Source organism: Hypomesus transpacificus, unplaced genomic scaffold (genome assembly GCF_021917145.1).
Source record: "Hypomesus transpacificus isolate Combined female unplaced genomic scaffold, fHypTra1 scaffold_146, whole genome shotgun sequence".
Taxonomy (NCBI): domain Eukaryota; kingdom Metazoa; phylum Chordata; class Actinopteri; order Osmeriformes; family Osmeridae; genus Hypomesus; species Hypomesus transpacificus.
Window position 1 is genome coordinate 138613 of NW_025813717.1, and position 17131 is coordinate 155743.

General features: G+C 41.3%; 1 protein-coding gene and 1 long non-coding RNA gene across 6 annotated transcripts; both read left to right on the forward strand.

The window, feature by feature from the left end:
* The first annotated feature begins 4430 nt into the window (after positions 1 to 4430).
* Positions 4431 to 5819, forward strand: LOC124488589. Its single transcript, XR_006958720.1, has 3 exons — positions 4431 to 4874; positions 4982 to 5010; positions 5176 to 5819. It is a non-coding gene; the product is annotated as an uncharacterized LOC124488589 (long non-coding RNA).
* A 39-nt stretch (positions 5820 to 5858) lies between these two features.
* LOC124488588 (carcinoembryonic antigen-related cell adhesion molecule 5-like) lies at positions 5859 to 10385 on the forward strand. 5 transcript variants are annotated; one of them, XM_047051287.1, is made up of 8 exons: positions 5859 to 6064; positions 6589 to 6936; positions 7233 to 7487; positions 7742 to 7856; positions 9334 to 9362; positions 9443 to 9525; positions 9633 to 9661; positions 9838 to 10385. In XM_047051287.1, the coding sequence occupies exons 1-7, from the start codon at positions 6016 to 6018 to the stop codon at positions 9642 to 9644; spliced, it is 891 nt and encodes a 296-aa protein (XP_046907243.1). In that variant the 5' UTR covers positions 5859 to 6015; the 3' UTR covers positions 9645 to 9661; positions 9838 to 10385. The 5 variants fall into 5 exon arrangements, 4 of the variants coding, with proteins under 4 accessions (XP_046907243.1, XP_046907244.1, XP_046907242.1 ...); XM_047051288.1 differs by having other exon boundaries at positions 9443 to 9496; XR_006958719.1 differs by having other exon boundaries at positions 9443 to 9661.
* Positions 10386 to 17131: the final 6746 nt, after the last annotated feature.

The window sequence follows — 17131 nt, forward strand, 5'->3', positions numbered from 1 at the left end:
GCTGGCGAGGCCAGGGTCTTCTTTCTGCGAAGCTAAGTTACATTGTTTTGATTTATGGCGTGTTACATTTCTTCAATGATTATAAAAAGATTTTCATAAGAAATGTATGTGAACTTGATTTGTAACAACTGTGGCAATATCCTCCCATGACTGTTTAACCCAAGCTAATTTGGTTAGGTTTCTTCTCCCATGCCCATCAGAATCTGAATTCGGTTTATTTGCCATGTAGCCTATGAAGCTAGAAAGCTATGGAACGCCGAGTTAGTCAAAATTAAATAAATAAATGAATAGGTAAATGAATAGATAAATAAATACATAAATAAATACGGCTATGAAATAAACTCTGAAATAAAAAAAGATGGTAATAAATATATAAATATAACATTATATAATTCCATAGCTGAATCCATTTACCGACATCAATAAATAAATACATAAATAAATATAAAATGTATCTATTTCAAAATGACGTTTTTGTAAAGACAACATTTATTTATTTCATGGGACTTTTATTTCCTAATGCCACATTTATTTATTTTATGAGACTTTTACGCACCACATTTATTTCCACGTGTATTTCCACACCACATTTATTTCCACACCGCATTTATTTCTGTACTGTATTTATTTCAGATCTCACATGCAAACGAGAGGGGCGTGGTTATCGTCAGACCAACGCAGCAGATAGCTATGCTACCTGTATGGGGGTGACAGTGGCATCGCACTGCCGAAAAGCATACAATGTAGACAAGCTTTGCCTATAATGTCTGTGTCGTCTCTGCCTTTTTATCATTGGTTCCCATGGGAGTGATGGCGGTGACCTAGTAGCCTTCGTGTGGGGACTTGATCTTTGATAGCTATGAGGTAGCGCTGAAGTTACCTTTGTAAACATTGCTTTCGCTCGTGTGACGTGTAACTCGTTTGCAAAGCTAACAATCACTGCCAACAGGTGGTATGTTGGCTATCACCGGTCTCGAGGTCGGCAACTTTAGGCCAAGTGGCTGGCTATCCGGCTAGCTAGCTGACAAAATAATAAAAGGACGACATCAGTGTGGCCATTTCAGCTAGAGCGAGCTACTGTAGAGCTAGTAGTGTTGTGCTGTATTGGCACATACCTGACCAGCCAAACCCGTTTTGTCACTGAATGGTCATTAAAACGAGTCAAGTGGTAGTGGTTTGATTTAATATTGAATAAATCCATAAATTATAATATCTGGGTTTGGTTATTGTGTACCGTGTTGAATGGGTCTTGGTCTTGACACGTCTTGGTTAGTTGCAACTTTAAATTGCCAATAATAACAAAGCGTTAAGAAACTTAACTTCAATTTGAAGCAGTAGCCTACTGTAAATTCAAAGGTATGGGGAATGTCTGGAATGGTCTGGCTTCATTTCAGGTCTCGTCTCACTAAATGGTAATACATGGCATAATGGTGAGGCTAGATAGTTATAATCAGGTGCCTTACCGACCTAGCTATCCACATAATAGCAGAGCGATGTAGCGGTGGTGGCAGTGATTGTCTTCTTTGTTGCTAGCTGTGTTAGCTAACATTACCTGGCACTTATCACCACCCACTACCTGTACATCTTGCCCACGAACAGTGCTCGATAAGTCTCAAACTATTTAAGACTTCAATATCTATGTTCTGTAGAGCACTTATCCACCTAAGTACCTCGACAAAATCTACTATCTTTGCCAAAATAATATATCCTGACAAGTCATGCTTTTACATACAGGTAGCATAGCTATCTGCTGTGTTGGTCTGACGATAACCACGCCCCTCTCGTTTGCATGTGAGATCTGAAATAAATAAAGCACAGAAATAAATGTATTGTGGAAATAAATGTGGCGTGTAAAAGTCTCAAAAAATAAATAAATGTGGCATTAGAAAATAAAAGTCCCATGAAATAAATAAATGTTGTCTTTACAAAATTGTCATCAATAAATAAATAAATGTATTTATTTATTGATGTCGCTAAATGGATTCAGCTATGTAATTATATAATGCTATATTTATATATTTATTGCCATCTTTTTTGTATTTCATAATTTATTCCATAGACATATTTATGTATGTATTTATATATTTATTTACCTATTTATTTATTTAATTTTGACTAACTCTGCGTTCCATAGAAAGCTGACAAAAGTATCTGAATTTGAATATGAAAGATCTGAAATATTTGTGTGTCGAATTTCATAAAACTGAAATATTTTGCTGTTGAATATATAATATCTGAATTATTTGTATGTCGAATTTAATAAAACAGAATTATTTTGATCCAAAAATACAAATTTCTAAAATTCAGATTGCAGGAATTCAGATTCTTGAAATTCAAACTGCTGAAATTCAGATTCTTGAAATTCAGATTGCTGAAATTCAGATTGCGGAAATTCAGACTCAGATTTTGTCTGAACTAGGCCAAAGGTGAAACAGCTTGCTTTCACAGGAAAAAGTTGACGATTTCAGAACGACCAAACTTTACCTCAGAACAAACTGAGTTGCTAGTTGGAGGAATACCCAAATCACACATACGTATCTGGGATAGCACACATACGTCCCGATGTGTAGAAGATACGTCGGCAAGATCTAGTATGGAGATCGTTGGCATTTGATCAAAACTGACTTCCTGACGACGTGTGGACGATGAATCCAATCACACCCGGCCGCACTACAGATATATCCTGTTAACCATAACTCCTTATATCTATGCTGTTAAATACTATGTCCGATCTCTCAGACAGCAAATATTTCACTATCCATAACCGATTTGAAATGTCACTTAGGAAATGAACATAGCCTAGGCTGAACATTGACTTTGATAGGAATAAGGAGACAATGAAAAATATGCTTGACCATCCAAAATTGGCTAAAATTAGTAATACAGTAACTAGCTAGCGTGACTTGATTCAACCTGGATTTTCTGTGTGGGTATTATAATTAAGAGACACAATTGAAGTTCATGATTTTATATCAGACTGGATGTTGATGCCATCAAGCTCTTAAAAGAACTCCAACACAGAAAAGAGAACAACGGAACATAAATATAAAGGCTATAGCTTTGCCAGTTGTTCCGCGTCTTCCATCGGTCTCCGCCGCCTTCTGACTTTCGACTCACTTGGTAACAGTAACTGCCGATTTTGGCAGAGGAGAAGACACAAGTTTTTACAAGTTTCATATGCACTTGCTCCATACTCTTCCTCCAACGAGCAACTCTTAGCTTTTGTTCTGGGGTAAAATTCGGTCAGAGAATATCTAGATTTCATCAATCTGAATTTCAAGAATCTGAATTCCTGCAATCTGAATTTCAAGAATCTGAATTCCTGCAATCTGAATTTTAGACATTTGTATTTTTGGATCAAAATAATTCAGTTTTATTAAATTCGGCATACAAATAATTCTGATATTATATATTCAACAGCAAAATATTTAAGTTTTATGAAATTCGACACACAAATATTTCAGATCTTTCATATTAACATTCAGATACTTTTGTCAGCTTTCTAGCTCCATAGTAGCCTATGTTACACAAATATGCGATTTATTGTGGCAGGAAGGTGCAAACAATAAAAAATATACGGGTATAAATTAAGTCCAAAAGTACATTAGTTAAACTAATTCTAAGAACTAAACAATTTAAAAAATATATAACAATGAAAAAAATAAAATATATGTAAAATATATAATAATAATTTGAATGAGCAGCAAGAGTGGGCAACATAGTGCAATGAGAAAACTGCTCTGCCTTTCCCATACAATGTCACATCTCTATCATTTACGGCCCTGACGAGAACGTCGGTCTCTTCAGCTGTGAACCGCTGGCGTGAGCCTGGAAAATCTGCCGTTATCTGTTCCATTCGCCATGGAACAAGCGCTGCTTTTAAAGGGAATGTGAGATCATGCTCTGATTGGTTTATTGCACGTTACGCCCAAACCACACCCATTAGTAATGTAACTACTTCAGACCAACCCTTTTTAGATTTGCGCCAGGTGCAAAGTCATTTATCCCGCCGGCAAAATAACAACCAAGCTGGAGTCACGCCCACAAAGTTACTTGCGCTTTGCATTTTGATACTTGCGTTTCAGATCGTCAAAATAAGGCCCATAGGCCTACATGAGAATATGCTAAACGTTTGCAGTTGACATATTTATGATCATTTTACTGAACGAGATTCAAAGAACCGAGTCAGTAATGTGATCCGAACTTCCCATCACTAATAAAGCATTTAGACAACTGTCACGTATACTTCTATGCAGTCAGTCTCTAACATATCCTGTTTTCTAAGAAACCTAGAGCTCCCTGTGGTTTCTCTATGCAAGATTGACACGTTTTCTAACCACATCCTATGCAGGCAGTTTTTTATAAATTTGATGCAAACAGTTTTTAACTGTCATACATGTCACACCGTGATCCATTTCACCTGTTGGTTTGTCTACACCCCTCACCAGGTGTTCCCTATTGTCGTCTGTATTTAACCTCTGTTCTCTGTTCTGTCTGTAGCCAGATCGTCTTGTGCTTCACAGTCATACCAGTTTGTTTCTCGTCAGTGTTCTCTGTTTGATCGCTACCTGTTTTATCTCCCGACCACGGACCTGCCTGCTCCCAGTGTACCTCTGCCATTCGGCCCGATACGACCGCCCACCGACCAACGAGCCTGCCTGCCCCAGCGTACCTCTGCATTGATACTTTGTTGCCGACCCTTGCTTGCCCTGGACTACAAGATTGCGTTGTGAATTAAACTCTTCTACCGCAAACTACCCCGCTTCCTGTCCGCATTTGGGTCCACCATCCTGCCTTGTGTCAATACAGAGGCTACGAAACGTTCCAGGTCCGACAACAAGAGTTATAGAGAAGCTCCTTCTGCCCCCCGTAGAGTAAGTTATACTGTCCCCTCCTGCATCCGGCTTGTGGAATAAATAATAATCCCTGCCTGACTCAAACTCTTGTTTCCATCTTCTTTATGGTTTTACGTCCTTGCCAGGAGTCTGAATAGGACACTGAGATGCCCAGGTAGGTTACCAGATTTCTCTCGCATAGCAACAGAGATAACTCTGACATACCGGAATGAACCTGGAGACTGAATTATTGTACCTAGTTCCTCTACTGCATACTGCCCTTGCACCTCTCCCTCTCTCTGTGTCTCTGTCTGTCATTGTCCTCATCCCTTTCACCCAGTTAATACCAGCCCGGCGTGTTCCCACCCCATCCTCATGGTTGGTTTTGGACAGCACCCATGGTTTTGGTCGCCTGAGTAACCTCTTCTCTCTATTAGGGGTTTGGGGGGTTTTCTTCTGTAAAAATCATGACACCTGATTTAGACGGACCCTGGCTCTGCCCATGATACATTGGACCTGTGACTTGCATGTGTGAGGACCTCTTGGGAAATATTGTGATTTGAGAAATCTGAGCCATCCTCATAAATCAGATGCTGTATTCTCTAGTCTTTTATCACCAATGAATGAAGATCATTCAAATGCTATTTAATAATAAAACTCTTTTGTGCTTTTTGAAAGTTTTTTGGTACCTACTTTCAACAACATTTGATACTAATACATAAATTGGTAAATGTTGAGGCAATATTTTGTATCAACAAAACATTTTAATAATGTATTCTAACACGGTACTATAACGGATGTACATGTCATGTACTCAGGTTTGGATCATGGATTTGACCAGAGGTGCTCATTGTGGCTGGTTAAGAACAAGTGTGTGTAGACTGGTGCTGTGAAAATGTTGAGGCAACGCTGTGACTAGGTGGCCACTATTCAACACCTACTGTACTGGGGTCTTTTTTGGGCCCATGACATCATGACATCATGCAATGTGTGTGAGGCTGCATACCATCTTTTTTTTTACCACAAACAAATATTTAAAGCAGAGGGGGAACTTAAACTGCCTCAACCCATTTGAGGAACTTCTGTACATTGTATATCTACAGTTGACAGAAAGATTGAACTCTGCCAGTTTAAAAGATCAGGCATTCCTAAATATTCAACTTTCAGGAACACTGCATAGATGGATCGCTTGTTCCAAACATTGATGCTGACTTTCAGTTTCTTCTCAGGTACGATACAATGTTTGGGATCTTTTATTGCTTTTTTAAAAGCTAAAAGTAAGACTTTAGTAAGTAAGACTTTATTTATATAGCACATTTCATACAAGAATTGTAACTCAAGGTGCTTTACATAAAATCAATAAAAACAATAATACAAGTGATAAAAGTAATAATTAAAATAGCAACAATAATATAACTAATAAAAGTAGTAAAACCCTTCTGAGATAAAATTACTTAAATGCTTCGGTAAAAAGGTAGGTTTTAAGCTGTCTTTTAAAAATGTCTAGCGTGTTTGCTTCCCTAATATTTATGGGTAATTTGGGTTAGCCCTAAAAGCTACTTTAACAATATCTTGGCTACACAGTACAAATTGTTCGTGAAATGTCTGCCGTCAACTATCAATGTGCTTCCTCGTATTTTCGAAGACTGTTCCGTTTGCCTCAGCTTCATTTGTGTAATTGAACAATAATCATTGTTTTCATCTGCCCTGCTCAGTTCGTTTTAAAAACAATCTGTCTCTCCCCTCTCTCCAGTGCTGGAGGCCCCGAAGGTCCTGGTTTACCCGCAGGTGACAGGATACCTGGGCCATAACGTCACTCTGCCATGTACCTTCCAGGGTAATTCTAGTCTTACCCTGGGACACTGGCTGCTAGGATCATCCGAAGAGAACGGCACATCTCTGGGGGTCTTAGACCCTCAACATGGACTTTACATTGCTCAATCAGTCTTGACAGGGAGGGTGAAGTTCACTGATAATTTGATGAAGGGATTCTCCATGACTATAAGTGATGTGAGGAAGTCTGATGAGGGAAGGTACACATGTCTAATGACTGTATACCCAGACGGATCCTTTAAAGAAACATCCTACCTCACTGTACAGGGTAAATGAGTACTTCTATACTATCACAGTACTACTAGTAATAGTGTTAGTACTATTATTACTGTAGTACTACAAGTACCTGTGTGTTGAGGGTGACATGCTATAATACCCTAATTTTTACAGTATGATCTTGGTACTGCTTCATATTCCTAATGGAAGAGCTTAACTCTCTAGTGCTGCTGTTTGACTGAGTCTCTGCATTGAACTGATTTCCATGGATTGCCTGAATCTGTGTGCAGTTTATCACAATGCAGACTGATGCTCTACTTTGATTTTCTGTTCTCCCTGTGTTGTCAGTCGGACCTGAGACCATGACCATACTGGCACCAGAGATAGCTGAGGTTAGCGCCACCACTCTCCTATACTGCTACGTCAGGTCGGTGCCACCTGCCAAACTCACCTGGCTCTTCAAAGGGGTAGAAACAGGCGTCCATGAAGCTGCATATGTCATTGATGAGAGCAGTCACAGTGACAGTGGGGACTACACCTGCATTGCCTCTAATGACGTGACCGGCCACACTCAGAGTTTGACCCACACTCTGACAATAGAAGGTAGTTTGCAAGCTTTTTATTTTATTTTTTATCACAACCACACCCGAAATAGCAGGACTACTGCTATCTGAATTATTCATCTTCAAAATACTGTTGGCTAAAGACTTTGCTTGATCAAGTGTGTGTATATGTTTGTGTTTTTGCATGTGTGTGTGTATCTGTAAATGCTTTGGGTGTGCGTCTGTGTGAATGTGTTTGTTTGTGCATTGGTGTGTGCATCTGTATGTATGTGTGTTTGTCTGTGTGTTTTACAGATAGGCCCTCAAGCCCAGCGTTGAGCCCAGGAGCAGCAGCTGGCATTGCTGTAGCTGTGACGCTGGTTGTAGTGGCCTTAGTTGTGGTCCTCTACTGTGGCCTGACCTACCATCTGTAAGTCTACACTTACGCTCATCACGTTAACTTACTTTGTTTGGGATGTGATTGTTTAAAACTAAATGGAGTCCAAATTGACTGTGGTTTGGGACGAGAAGACAAACCTGGCGAGATAGTTGAGTTAATGGAGTAAAATCACCATCATCATGCCAAAAAAAGAAATGCAAAACCCCCTGGATCCATCGGGGCCTTTGCTTCAAGCTGAGGAGCTGGGAATGGGGGCTTGAGATTCGGGCAAGTTTGAAGTTAGACAAAAATAGATTGTGACAGAGAGACAATTACTTTTGTATCTGACACTTCAGTCAGTGACAGCATTTTTTTGTTAAGAAAGCTCTGTTAATTTCACACGATAACTTTACAATTAACATTCAAGTACTGCAACACTAAGATTGTACAGTGTTTCCCACACATAGACTAATTTGTGGCGGTGCGCCTCAGAATCAACACTGGCCGCCACATATTGCGCTTCGTTATAAAACATTTTGTAATGCTGTTTAAAACACGCAGCATATTCATATTTCCTTTCCCTGCTCTCCTTCGTTCTTTTGGTGAGCAGTCTCACGAGCCCTACTTACGCGGTGTCATGGAGCCGACCAGCTAAATAGTTATTTAGCACTAATGTTGCTACCTAGCCTGGCTGCCTGCCCAACTTCTCCCCGCCCACAAAAAAATGTGTTCGGGAAGTTGGGTCTGGAGGGTGTCGTATTGGGGAACAACTACAGAAAACCAGAATCGGGACAGACCAATGAAATTGCCAGGGCGGGCTTTATACGATGATGGATAGATGATCAACAGTAACGTAATCAACAATGTCACGAAAGAGCGCTTGGGTTGAATTCGTTTTCAACAAACAACATATTACGTTGCTCTGATTGATTGTAGGTCTATCCAATTGAGCGAAGAGGCATTTGTTTTACGAGTTCGGTTAAAACACGCCCCGTAGTCACAGCTCAACGGAGAGTTTTCAGACTCATATTCTGACTAGAATTATGAGTATGACAACGTCAGGCTAGTTGCTACCTGCATATATGCAGAAATTGTTTACAATATTTTAAGGCTTTGAACAGTGCTGCTCAAGCAGAAAGACAGGGTCAGAGAGAGAAATAGATAGATTCGTTAGGCATTGAAGAAAGAGTGGGAGAGGAGGACAGCATTCAACATGCTGCTGTGAGAGCCAGCTGAAGCAACAGGTGACGTGGACAAACATATGTAGAAACAGGCAGGTAAGAAAGCAGGTCTCAGGACAAGGGAACTCCTGTGAAGGTGTGAATCGTTTTTGAATAATTTTTAATATAATAAAGTTCTGTGTAACAAATTATTAACAAAGGAATTATTTAACCCCCCCCCCCCTCCGGTCAGACACGGGCCGACCGACCCCTACAAATTGCTTTCTAATCAGTGGGAAACACTGTTGTAAGCTTGACAATGCAGCTTGGTGTATTGATGATTTAATCATACTCTTTATGTTGTTCAGGAACACGACAAAAGGCTCCTTAGGCGCAGGTAAGATCTGGCAGACAGACAGACAGGTTGGTTTGTTTGATTGATCCCGGGAGGGAAATTGTTTTGTTTTTTACACACAGATTCTAGAAATGGTGATCAGACCTACGCAAACGTTCCAGGTCCAACAACAAGAGGTATAGAAGCTCCTCCTGCCCCCCGTAGAGTGAGTTATACTGTCCCCTCCTGCATCCGGCTTGTGGAATAAATAATAATCACTGCCTGACTCAAACTCTTGTTTCCATCTTCTTTATGGTTTCACGTCCTTGCCAGGAGTCTGAATAGGACACTGAGATGTCCAGGTAGGTTACCAGATTTCTCTCGCATAGCAACAGAGATAACTCTTGACATACCGGAATGAACCTGGAGACTGAATTACTGTACCTAGTTCCTGTACTGCATACTGCCCTTGCACCTTTCTCTCTCTCTCACTTTCTCTGTGTCTCTCTCTGTCATTGTCCTCACCCCTTTCACCCAGTTAATACCAGCCCGGCGTGTTCCCACCCCATCCTCACGGTTGGTTTTGGACAGCACCTCTTCTCTCTAATAGGGGGTTTGGGACCCCTCTGAACCCCTCATCCTGAACATGTACCTACTATATGTAGTTAATTTAATAATGTTACACTCCTTATTTCAGAATGTACTACTTAACCCTACAAACCCTGCCTGTTTTGACTATCCCTTGGAATTCCCTTTTGTACCATATTCTGGAGTTCTCTTAATTAACTCTGCATTTGGGTTTTTCTTCTGTAAAAATCATGACACCTGATTTAGATGGACCATGGCTCCGCCCATGATACACTGAACCTGTGACTTGCGTATGTGTGAGGACCTCATGGAAAATCTTGTGGTTTGAGAAATCTGAGCCATCCTCATAAATCAGATGCTGTATTCTCAAGTCTTTCATCACCAGTGCATGAAGACCATTCAAATGATATTTAATAATAAAACTCTTTTGCGCTTTTTGAAGTGTTTTGGGGACTACTACTTTCAACAACATTTGATAATAAACTGTTATTACATAAATTGGTAAGTGTTGAGGCTATATCTTGTATTTTGTATGAACAAAACATTTTAATAATATATTCTAACCCTAATAAAAAAGAAAGAAAATATGTAATTAACAGCACCAAAAATATATTAAATATATCAGCTTTATAAGAGAGCACGGCAAAAGCAATGTTTCTCTGGTTTTTTAAACTGTTGATAGGTATGCGTTTGGGTAATATGAACAATCTTGTTTGCAGCTTAAATACTTAAGATAATGTTTATACTGCTTGTTCGAATTATACAGTATAGGACTACACAAATCATTACATTTTATCAAGGCCGTAGCCATGGAGTCAACATTGGGGGGGACAAAATATTTTTTTTTATGATAATTTCAGACAGTGTGCGTGGTTGCCTGTCCTAGCGTAGCACATTTATATTTTTATATCAACATATTGGGGGGGACATTTTGACCAGATTTGAATATTTGGGCGGATGTGTGTATAGATCTATAAAGTGCAGGTGTCTGATAGACTCAAGTTGAGCATTTCAGAAGACTAGACAATTAATACAGGAAATCAAGGGAGTTAAATGGTATCACAATATGGGAGGATGATTGATGATTAGCATAGCCTTTGCAAGCACACAAAAAGGACACTGCATGCTAGATAGCTTTTGTTTAGGTTTTAGATAAGGCTCCTAGAAATGGACTCAACGTTCCATGTCATCATAAGCTAATATAACAGGGTAAAGTTCAAACATTGGGGCCACAGGGATTCATGGTGGGGGTGGCCTCAGGAACAGGGGAAGGATCAGGAACAGGGGCAGGATCAGGAACAGGGGCAGGATCAGGAACAGGGGCAGGATCAGGAACAGGGGCAGGATCAGGAACAGGGGCAGAATCAGGAACAGTGGCAGGGGCTGGAACTGGGGCAGGATCAGTTCTGTTCCTGTTCCTCTATTTACAGTGCTTCTCATTCGCAGTAGTGAATTGCAAAAGTCACATCTCTTTGGGTCTCTCTGGGCTGTGGTAGTTCCCCCTGTTGGTTAAAGGGAGCTAGGTGATCTGATTCGTCTTACCATGGGCCCCAAGTCCTTTTGTTCAAGAAGAGTGTTCACCCACATAGAAACATGTGGATTTGAAATGTCCTCTAGCATGTGAACCGGTTTCAAAGAGTCAGGTAAATCCATCAAAAAGGCACCCCCCTCCTTGCTGATGCACAATGTTGACAGCTGAATGCTGGGGTGTCGACCATCAAAGTACTCATCCCACTCAATGCCCCACTCGAGATCTGTGGATCATAGTTCATGGTACAGTGAACGTCTTCCAGGTTCATTATTCCTGGAATATATTCTTAGTGATAATCCTGTTTCATGCTTCTGCAACAGTCCAGCAACCAATTCGGGTCTTCTACCTGTAACCATTACACAGTTGCTTGCCCATTTTGTGCCACCATGCTCATTAGGTGGGATTTGTGTATCCCAGGAAAATCCACAATGATCCCAATGTTTTCACAGGGGCAGTGTCGTGTTCAATTTGCAAAGTAGGTCCCTCCCCATAAGGTTCAAAGGTGACGGGGGAATATATAAAGGACTTTTTATTCCTTTGTTGTAAAGGTTTTGTGAAAGGTAATGTCTGAAGTTTCCCAGAGAATCCAGTAGCTGACACAGTATCCTGTGAGAGTGGTAGCATGATTATGTAGCCCCAGTGTCAACCAAAGATTCAACGGGTTTCCCCCTATATAGAGTTACTAAAGGGGTTCCATAGGGGGGGCTGGACACATAACTAAGACACTGGGAGGCTACTTGGGGGGGGGGGGGGGAGTACATTGGCTGTGTTCCATACTTGGCTACTATGCAGGGTTTTTCTGATGTTCATACTGCACCTAGTATGGGTTTGTGGGGCAACCATCCCTAAAATGCCCAACCTGGCCGCATCCAAAACAGTGATAAACTTTCTGATAACCTCCCTTCCCTCTTCCTCTGCCCCTCCATGAGCCTCTCCCTCCTCCTTGTGGGTAGTGGGCCTGTCCCTTATAGTATGCTGGCGTTGGTCCATAGGGGTGTCCAGTAGGCTGTGGTGCTGGTGGTTTGGAGTGTTTGCCCAATTGGGATTTGGCCCTGTTGAAGATGGGTTTGGTGTTGCTGTGGCTGCACACATAGTGGCAAGTTTTTTGTTGACTAGCTGGGAGTTGGTTTTAATCATGTTCTCCTCCTCTTTCTCTATCTGTTTTAAATGTGTATCGTAGTGGTGTGTCATGTGTGAAATCTTTCTTCCATATTCCAAACCATCAAAGTCAACCGTCTCCTCCAGTTTAATAGCAACCTTGCCAGGGAGTCCTCGAATCATAGCATGCATGAAAAAATTGCCGTGCATATCATCTGTATCTGGGTGAGTCTGGGTCTCCTCAAACCAGATGCCCTCACTTTTAGTCAACCAGTCCTCAAAATCCTCTCCTTTCTTTATGGGGAACTTGCACAAGCGTCTTAGATCTGCTTTTGTTGGATAGGCCTCTCTTAGTGCTTTATACATGGCAGGTCGTATCTCATAAAAAGCTTGTTGAGGTTGAGCAATTTGGATCCCTAATCCGCATTTAGGGTTGTAAAGGATAGCGTTGGCCTTGGGGCCCAGTACTTTGTTTAAAAGAGCTGTCATGTCTCCTATAGATAAAGCTAGGTGTTGGGTCATTGACTCTACTTCTCTTATCCATTTATCCGCCCCTTTCTGTAGGTTTGGTAGATTCGATGCAAAGGTGTCCGGGTCTTGAAATGTCCAGGTTACGTATCCTACACTATTTGTGTCTGCATTATTCACTGTCGGATATATCCCAGCACTATATTCTCCTTGAATATGTCTTGAGTCATCCCTCCTACTCCTGCTTCTAGTGATAGCTCTACCATGACTACCCCTCGTAGGTGTCAGTCGTCTCTGTGTAGTTGGGGCAGACCTAGGCTGTGTAGTTCTCGAGGCTCCGTGTGGGTTGGAAGGCAGACTATAGGCAGTGAATTGGGGAGCTCTTGGCAGTGCTGGGGGGAGTGGTATCCTGCCTCTACTCTCTCTGTTCTTATACTCATCTATTGTCTGATTCTGTTCCATTCTGTCAATCACTCTCAAGGATCTAGCAGCCCCCGGGGTATACGGTTCAAGCAGAAGTGCCTGTGCCTACTGCCACTGATACTGGTGGGGTTGTTTACTGTACACATAGGATGGAAACCCTCCCTTTTCTATTGGGGGGTACTGTGGGGGTGGTGTCAGGAAATTAGGTTTCTCTGCTGTACCGGGTTTATCTTGGGATATAGGAGTCGCTAACATGGTGAAAGGGTTGGTACCATGGATGGGGTCAGGCGTGATACTTGAGGCCTGTCCACAAGCATCAGAATGGGCTGTGGTTATTCCTGCTTCTCTGATTTTCAGAGTGCTGCAGACTGTGACATAAGACGTGCCACCTATTGTGGGTTGCAGGGTTAAAAGGGTACCAGGTTGCGTAGTAATAGTATGGGGGCTAGCCTCTATCTCTTCCATAGCCTCTCTGCACTGGGTTGCCTGGCTGCAGATTTCAGTCATCCATGCGATCCAGGCACTTATCCATCCTGCGATACAGGCACTTGCTTTGCTCCCGGGAATTTTTCTTTGTTTTCAAACTATCTGTTCCTCGCTTATCTAAGTACGCTCCCAAGGCTGCTAGTTTCTCTCTCTCAAATGACCCATCCTTTGGCCAGGGGCAGGGTTCACTTCTGGTCCACTCAGCCCACTTTAGACTAGTTTGTTGTAACTTTTTCTTGACTTCTATAAATGGAAGAGTAGTTTGCATAAATTCCAAAGGAGTTGTTTGCGCTATCATCTTAACTTTGCTTGTTGACATAGCTTTAGAGATCTCCTCTTGTTGTTGAATAAACTAATTCGCCACCCTGTATCAGAATAAGCTCTTGTTAGTATACAAATCCTCTTTCTACCTGGATCACACTCAGGATTCTGATCAATCTGTCTCTATGACAGTTCTTGACTATTGTATTTTAACACTCCATGCTTATAGCACAGTACAGTCTAACACATCTGCAGTCTCAGAATGTAACCCGCAAAGCTTAGTGCAGAATCACAATGACCATGTATCCTCAACACAGTATCATCTGAAATAATGATCTGCCTTTTACAACCTTACATTGACCCGGCACAAATCAGAACCAGAAAACTCTAGTTTGTGGTGCATCACCACAGCAGGACTTCCCCATCTTCTTTCCCCTCAGCCCTTCTTCAACAGTATTCCAAATCAACAGGTTCTATCCACAAGCTCCAAAAAAGCGCTTACCTTTTTTGGTATGGTGCGTAGCTACAACTAGGCGGGCTTTGAGGAATTTGATGGGAAATCACCAACCGCGGATGTTGCACTCCTGGCATCGCTCGCCAAATTAAGACGTGTAAGTAGCCTACCCAATTGCTGTTAAAGTACCAAGTCAATGAAGTGAATTAAGGGCAGGTTCAAGACAAAATCAACGTATATGTCATAGACCTATGAGGTGCAGGTGTCTGATACACTCAAGTTGAGCATCTCAGAAGACTGGACAGTGAATACAGGAAATCAAGGGAGTTGAATGGTATCACAATATGGGAGGATGGGTGACTATTAGCATAGCCTTCGCAAGCACACAAAAAGGACACCGCATGCTAGATAGCTTTTGTTTAGGTTTTTAGATAGGACTCCTAAAAATGGACTTGACGTTCCATGTCCCCATGAGTTAACATAACAGGGTAAAGTTCAAACATTGTTTATTCCGAGCATTCAAAACAGAACGTATTTCTATTCTACAATGAGAAAACCCTGCTAAAGATATATCACAAAAATGAAAAGATTTGGACCCACTCTGTGGACTGTCAGGGTTGTGTCAGCAGCAGAAAACCTTGACCTACTTGTAAACCTCATCTGTTTGTTTTGCAGATGCTAAACTGAATATGGGTAATGCTGGTGTGTCCTCACCATAATAGTCTGGTCTCTCCACATTAGAAGACTGATCTCTCGTCGTTGTGATAAAAGTCTCTCCTCCCTGTGATACTGGTCTCTCCTCACTGTGATACTGGTCTCTCCTCACTGTGATACTGTCTCTCCTTACTCTGATACTGGTCTCTTCACACTGTGATACTGGTCTCTCCTCACTGTGATACTGGTCTCTCCTCACTGTGATACTGATCTCTTCTCACTGTAATGCTGCCTCTCCTCATTGTAATCCTCTGGATCTGACTATATTGGTACCCTTGAAACTACAACCCTTCTTATACTGTTTAGCTTATACAGTCAGGTTAGAACAGGGTAAACATTAAATAAAATGTATGATTACAGTCTACAGTTCTACAGTTAATGTAACTAGCCACAAGGGGGCAGAGAAGGCCTCAAAACTAGGGTGTCCAATAGCAAATGTTTAGTATGTGTACAGTTTTGAATGTTTACAGATGGAGTGAAGATGTCCCCGTTGAAAGCATATTGTAAACCACTCTAAACTGCACACTTGGGTCACATTACAAAAAAGCAAGCCAACAGAAATGTCAAGAAGCTTAACATGATGCCAAGAGAACATTAGGACACCTAGATGGTGTAGTGCAAGTGACATGTTTGCGGCTTCAGTAGTCAATAAGCTGCTTTTAAGACATTTGAAATGTTTATTTGCTCACTCAATGAAACTAATAATGTTTAGCACTTCAAGCTGCCAAACCCAGCTGTGGATGCATTGTCCCATCTGTCTCTTTGCAAAACACTGATGTATAGTTCTTATTTTATTAAACAATGATCCTTTACTCTGTATGTTATTTTAGTCAAGTGTGCGTCGCCTCAGAAGTGTTAATTTGTTTAATTAGGTTTTTGTTGTGGTCACGCTATGCCCACTACTAAAGGCAATGTCCTAGCGAAGGTTAGCAACAGTTTTTCCCAGTAGAGTTATGTGGAAAGAGTGTTGTCTCTCTCACCAACGGTATCTAAACATTCCTGACCTGTCAACAGGAACCCAACCTCTTTGGCACACACACACATATACACACACACGAGACATTGTACTCTACAACACAACAAATACTAAAGTGCTAGATTCTAGACACTGTGTTCTAATTCAAGATCCCAGCTACGGTGGATCAACACAACACATACAGCTATACACAGTACACAACACAACAAAACCAAGGCGCAAAAGATGGCAATGGAAAAAAAAAAGATTGTGTGCTAAAAAGTCATTCAAAGGTCCACAATGAGGTCACCAACTGGACCAAACTTGATCATGAACACCAGGCCCAGAATATGAGTGATGTGATGGACGCACACCTGTCTGAAACCCCCCAGTGTCTCTGCTTACAGAGAACAGAGAAAATGCCGACCAGGCCATGCATCCCCTGCCAGCCCAGTCTGGAAGCTGCTCATCTCTTACCCTCTTTTCAAACGTCATCAGCTGACGTACGCCACAATAGTTATTCTGAGGATTTAAGCTGTTCAAATTGTCTAAAAATATGAAATCCCACCAGAGGACATGAAGATATCAAATTATTTTCCGGATTGTGTTATTGTGTATGTAAAATATTGAGACTAATCTTTTGGAGGGCTATGGTCAGTCACAACAATGTTGAGTGAATGCTGATAAAGGCACTTAAGAAGTACCAAACCAAAATGGACGTCACTTCTGTCTTTGTACACAGCTTCAGTGTGGTTGTGTTTTTGTGTCTGGTCTGTGATGACATGTTCCTATCATGTGTGTTTCTCGTTTATGTTCAAATTTTCTCTGACACAAATTCTCTGCCCTCTCTTTGT